This window comes from Trichomycterus rosablanca, chromosome 6 (assembly GCF_030014385.1).
Source record: "Trichomycterus rosablanca isolate fTriRos1 chromosome 6, fTriRos1.hap1, whole genome shotgun sequence".
Taxonomy (NCBI): domain Eukaryota; kingdom Metazoa; phylum Chordata; class Actinopteri; order Siluriformes; family Trichomycteridae; genus Trichomycterus; species Trichomycterus rosablanca.
The window spans coordinates 9843705-9849704 of NC_085993.1; the positions used below are offsets into that span (position 1 = coordinate 9843705).

General features: G+C 40.4%; 1 protein-coding gene across 2 annotated transcripts in view; it reads left to right on the forward strand.

Moving 5' to 3' along the window:
* Positions 1-5797, forward strand: part of plxna1b (plexin A1b) — a 268336-nt gene extending 262539 nt beyond the window's left edge. For both annotated transcript variants that reach the window (XM_062997386.1, XM_062997387.1), the window contains exon 32: positions 4472-5797. In XM_062997386.1, coding sequence (XP_062853456.1) covers positions 4472-4567 — 96 coding nt within the window. In that variant the 3' untranslated portion in view covers positions 4568-5797. The remainder of the gene's footprint in view (positions 1-4471) is intronic.
* Positions 5798-6000: the final 203 nt, after the last annotated feature.

Below are 6000 nucleotides of genomic sequence, written 5' to 3' on the forward strand. Positions count from 1 at the left end.
GTTCTGTGACTTGCCAAGTGAAAAACAGGCCATTATTCATAGGACTATGTTACACCATTAGGCATAACATTATGACCACTGACAGGTGAAGTGAATAACACTGATTATCTCTTCATCACGGCACCTGTTTGTGGGTGGGATATATTAGGCAGCACGTGAACATTTTATCCTCAAAGTTGATGTGTTAGAAGCAGGAAACATGGGCAAGCGTAAGGATTTGAGCGAGTTTGACAAGGGCCAAATTGTGATGGCTAGACGACTGGGTCAGAGCATCTCCAAAACTGCAGCTCTTGTGAGGTGTTCCTGGTCTGCAGTGGTCAATATCTATCAAAAGTGGTCCAAGGAATTAACAGTGGTGAACCGGCGACAGGGTCATGGGCGGCCAAGGCTCATTGATGCACGTGGGGAGCGAAGGCTGGTTTGTGTGGTCTGTAACTCATATTGCTAAAGAAGTTAATGCTGGTTCTGATAGAAAGATGTCAGAATACACAGTGCATCGCAGTTGCAGGGCTGTTTTGGCAGCAAAAGGGGGGCCAACACAATATTAGGAAGGTGGTCATAATGTTATGCGTAATCGTTGTATAAAGCTCATTCCAAAGAGCATCTGCATTCCTAAATACTACATTTGCAGATTTTAATGTCAAGTCAACAAATCATTACACATAATATGCTAGCCTGGGTGCTATGAAAACAATTGACTTGTCCGAGGGAGGGTCCCTCCGTACATGTTATGGCTCTTTGTGAGAATCCACCACTGGCTGGTGGAAACAAGCAGCCGGACCGGGTGAGTTCTAGTCTGCTGAATTGTACTAGGGTATTAAAAATGACTGCTTTTAGAAAAATGGAGAGAAAAGTCTCTCAGCAGAGCAACTTCTTTAACTAGTCATAATTTAATGGTGCAGGTAGATTAGATGCCAAACAGCAAAAGGATCTTGGGGACCTCCAGGCACTGTCGGATGAGTTTTGGCTCGTTCTTTTTCTTGCTCGTGTAGGGTTCACTGCTTCTGTGTTGGAACTACACAAGGCACAACTCCAAGTTGCTCCAGATAAGAGCGCCCGCCAAATGCCAGGAACATTAATCGAATTTTTAAACCACTCTGTTGAACAGGGATGTCCCAGTCCCAATATTTTTCTCTTTTCATCTATCTGATCATCACCATCCTCTTAGCCGACTCCCTAGACGTTGGTTACACAATTTTGAGCGATAGCAGAAATGGATTAAAGAAATTTAACTTGAATTTGAAATTCAAATTGCCTCTAGGTGTGAGTAAGGAGACGGGTTAGTGTTTCATGCCCTGCGATGGGTTGGCACCCCATCCATGGTGTAAGAGGTGGTGTTTTCAGGTAGCTTTCAGACCTTAATCAGGATGAAGTGGTTGGTGAAGATGAATGATTAAATAAATTATAGCACAGAAATGTGAAACCAGTTGTCAGTGAGACACAACTCAACTAGCTCTGGTGGCACAGCGGCCTATTACGCTAGCCCACCACCACTGGGATCTGGGTTTGACTCTCAGGTTGTGGTGCTATCCCTCGGCTGGGCATTTACATAGACATGATTGGCTACATCGTGGTGTCCCGTCCAGGGTATTCCTGCCTTGTGCCAAGCTCATCCCTGAACAGGATAAAACAGTTGATAATAATGACAGAACTCTACTAGCTAGTAGTGCCAAAGTTGATATATTTATTGATATACAATAATAAGTACTGTGATGCACCGCCACTGTAAAAACCAGAAATCAAAAGCAGGACAGCCCGACCGTAGCGTCTCTACCTTAAAATGTATAAAATGACCTGTAAACTAGCACAGATTATACCTTTTATCAAGCATAATACTTCTCTCACAGAATTTGCTGCATCTGGGAGCAGAAAGGCTGTTTTTTTTTATTATTTAGACATAGCTGCCGGTGCCATTTGACCATTTCAGGATCCGCCATCAGCGAACCTTTAGCCAAACAAGCCTCGGTGGTGCAGCTGTTATCGTAACCCAGTATGTGCGTCCCTGTGCGCACGGGTGTGTGTTCGTACTCCGATTTTTGTTTTTCTGGATAATGTAGCACATCTGGCTCCATTAGCACTGCTCCTCATCATGTGTCATTATGCTGTAAAAGCACACACACTTAACGCACACACACACGCTTACAAACAGCCAGCTGTAGTTTAGCTTTAATAGATATGAGAGCACCGATCAAAATCTGAACCAGCTGGGGTTCGGGAATCGATCATGCACAGGGTGGATGCATTGTAGTCAGACTTCAAGTGATTCTTTCTGACGGAGGAACAGTCACGCTGTAAAACGTTCCTGTGATCGATTGTCCACCCTACTAAGCGTAAAGCAGATGTCAATGTGCAATCGTGTTCCAGATACTGGACTGTTTTATACTGCTACATTGTTCTGCTTTTTTAGAGAGCTTTGTGTTTTGTTTACAGTTTTTAAAATGCTAACACACTTTGGTTAGCACAATGCTAACAGTTTTGACAGTATTATTTCTTTTACACAGAGTTTTAAATTGTTTTTAGGTTTTAAAATGCTTCAAACACGTCCTACAAAAACAACAGTATTCCTGTGTGACTAGTTTGCCATTAAAGCAAGTAAAAAATACTTTAGCTGTCATAAATAACCCAAACTATGAGGAAAATATGTTTAAATGTTCATCTACACCTGTAGGCACAATGCTAGCTTTTAGATAAAGCTGTGGTTATTTCAAGCATGCTAATATCTTATTTAGAAGTAGCTGTACGACTGCTGTAAGCTACAAAACACACTAAGCACAGCACTCTATCAGTTTTTGTGGTATATTTTTTTATTGAATTCCAGAATGCTTTAAAAAGTTTAAGTATACTATAGAGAAACGTTCATGTCCTCTCAGGTACTACATTGTCCTGCTTTTTTAGACTGATTTGTTTAGTTTAGTTTGCAGTTTTTAACATGCTAACACCCTTTGGTTAGAACAATGCTAACAGGTTTTACACATCTACCACAAACAACAATACTTTAGCTGTAATAAATAACCCAAACTATTAGGAAACCATATTTAAATGTGCATCTACACCTAGCACAGACAGCTACGGAGCTAGCTTTTAGATGAAGCTGTATTTATTTCAAGCATGCTAATATCTTATTTAGGAGTAGCTGTATGACTGCTGTAATTTAGAACGCAAGCTAAGCACAGCTCTCTATCAGTTTTGGTGGTATATTTTTTATTTATTAGATAGCTCTCTAATAAGCTTTTAAATTGCACTTTTAAAGTGTAGCAAAGCAGAGAAATGTTAATGCTACTTCGGGTACTAGTCCGTCCACTGAACATGTGGTAATTTTAGAGATACTGGACTGTACTTTTGTTACATGCACTATTATGTTCTTATTTTTATTTATTTATTTTTGTTTCTTGCATTGATTTGTTCAAGATGCTCGTCCTGGTTGTGCAAGTTCTTTTACCAACACATCTAAAATAGAAAAAATAGGAACATTCCAGAAAAGTCACCAGTTGTGTGTAGTTCTGCATAGAAACTTTCTTATTTTCTATTCAAGAAACTTTTATTTAAGAAATAAAAGAGCTGAAAAGTTTTCAAAGCCCAGACTACACCAGATTCAACCTGAAACATTTATTCCAATAATAATAATACTACTTTTTTTCTAGAGCCCCTTTCACAAACTCAAGGTTGCTTTACAGACAGATCTATAATGAATAAATGGATATAAAAGCATAGTAAAATAGCGGCGAGTTTGCAATAATAATTCAATAACGATTAACAGCAGTAGAGTGACAGACTAGGGCTTTAAGTGGAGAAGTGCAAAGTGATTTTTAGCGGTTTATAAAGCCTGCACAGAGCCCTGACCTCAGCTCCACTGAACAGCTTTTGAATGAACTGGAACATCAATTGAGGCTTTCTTGACCAACATCAGTAGTACCCAGCCATACAAATGCTTTTTTTTATCAGTGGTAGCTCAGTGGTTAAGATGCTGGACTAGTAAGCATAAGGTTGCCGGTTCAAGCCTCACCACCACCACTTGAGCCCCTGAGCAAGGTCCTTAACCCTCAATTGCTCAAAGTGTGGTCATAATTGTAAGTCGCTTTGGATAAAAGTGTCTGCTAAATGCTGAAAATGTAAATGTAATGTTAACTGAATGGGCACAAATTCCCACAGACATATGTCAACTTCTTGTGACAAGCCTTCTCAGAAGAGTTGCTGTTGTTATTGCTGAACAGATCACATCGAGGTCACTCTATTTTAATATTGTTTGTTTTTGAAATAAGATGTCCAGCAAGCTAATGGTCAGGTTTAAATACTTTCGGCCATATAGTGTATGTCGAAATGGTACTTAGCATTAGCAGGTGAACTAGGAATCGACTAGAGGAGGGGTAGTTCAAACCTCCATGCCGCACTGCTTTCTGGGAGATGAGTCTGCTGACATCAAGCTGGTTTTCCAAATCCTCTGGAATTAATTCTCCTCTCTTTATCTTTGTAGATCCTGTGTGCGCTGGAGCGGGACGAGCAGGCGCGCCGGCAGAGGTTGAGGAGTAAGCTGGAACAGGTGATCGACACCATGGCTCTGAGCAGCTGATCGGGGCTCCGAGCATCACGCCACACAAACTGAAGTCACACACTCCCCCACCCAAAAAAACACACACCGCAACCAACTGGTGCAGTACACCGGAGCTACAAACAGAGCTGGGCACACACTCATCCTACGTGTGTGCGTGTGTGTGTGCGTGTGTGTGTGTGTCTCAACACAAGGACACATCACAGAAACCATTATGATCATCGTCGGTGTAGAATCTTTGTTTTATTAACGTTTCGTTGTGTTTAATGTGTGCTGGATTTCTTCACACATCAACACACACGCAGTTTTTTGCCCATGGTGTTTGAAAACCGAAGAAGAAGGAGGAGGAGAAGTCCAACGGACGCTTTGGTTGATCATGTGGTACAACCCGGGGTTTACGTGACAAGGGAGGCAAAGGAGTTTAGGCATTTTTGTGCGATAGTTTTTGGGTTTTTTGTTTCTGTTGTAATGGATTGTACTGGACTGCCCTCTCTCTGCTCTTTTGCCACTCGTGTTACTGCTGAATTTGCACAGTTTACAAGAAACAGTACAAAGGACAAATCTTCAGAAATTATATATGTATATAAATATACTGTTCCATTTTCAGCCCAGAGCTACCATTGAGATTTTTTGCAATGTATCACTGAACATGATAGAGTCGAAAAATTAGATATTTAAGTGAAAGAAAAAAAATTAACAAAGGAAGGAAGAGAAAAAAAAAACAATCGAGAATATGAATAAAATGTCGTCCTGTGCCATGTTTTATTTGAATGTCGTTTAGTGAAAGGCATTTTGTTACATGGGAATGTGCTAGAATTTTATTATTATTATTATTATTATTATGATTATTATTATTATTTTCTATGATCTTGCCTGATGACTGATATGTTCGGAGTAGTGAATAGTGCAGGTAAGCTAGATCCTGACTTTAGAAGGTAGAGAGTTTGACTTTTTGCTCTCGGCTCTGTGAACCGAACCTGCTCGTCTCTCTGCGCTTGTCGCGTTATGGGTGCCACGCCCGCTCTCTCTCCGTCTCGATTTCCTTTCCGCTGTGCTGAACGTGGCTCGAATTCCCGTGGGGTCATGATCTGTGGATGTTTGAACTGATCGCGTACGAACCTTTATGAATGCTGAACGTCTAGGGTTGCCAGATTTTACCTTTGCGAACCACACACGACAGGAGGTGGCTTAAATGCTTGTTTTTAATAGAAAATCTACACGAAATCAATTCTGAAGCTTTGATAAATAGAAGTGATTGAGCATTTTAATTTTAATAAATAATTCATTTAATAATTGTCTTTTAATACTCATATTGTGGTTGCAGCCACAGCTTAGTTTGTTTTGCAGCACTAATAGAAAAGCTGCTAAGCATCTGGAGACCATTCAGATTGTAAATGTTGAACTGATGAATTTGCCAAAGAATATTTTGTCAGCAGTGCTCTCTAATTTTCTAA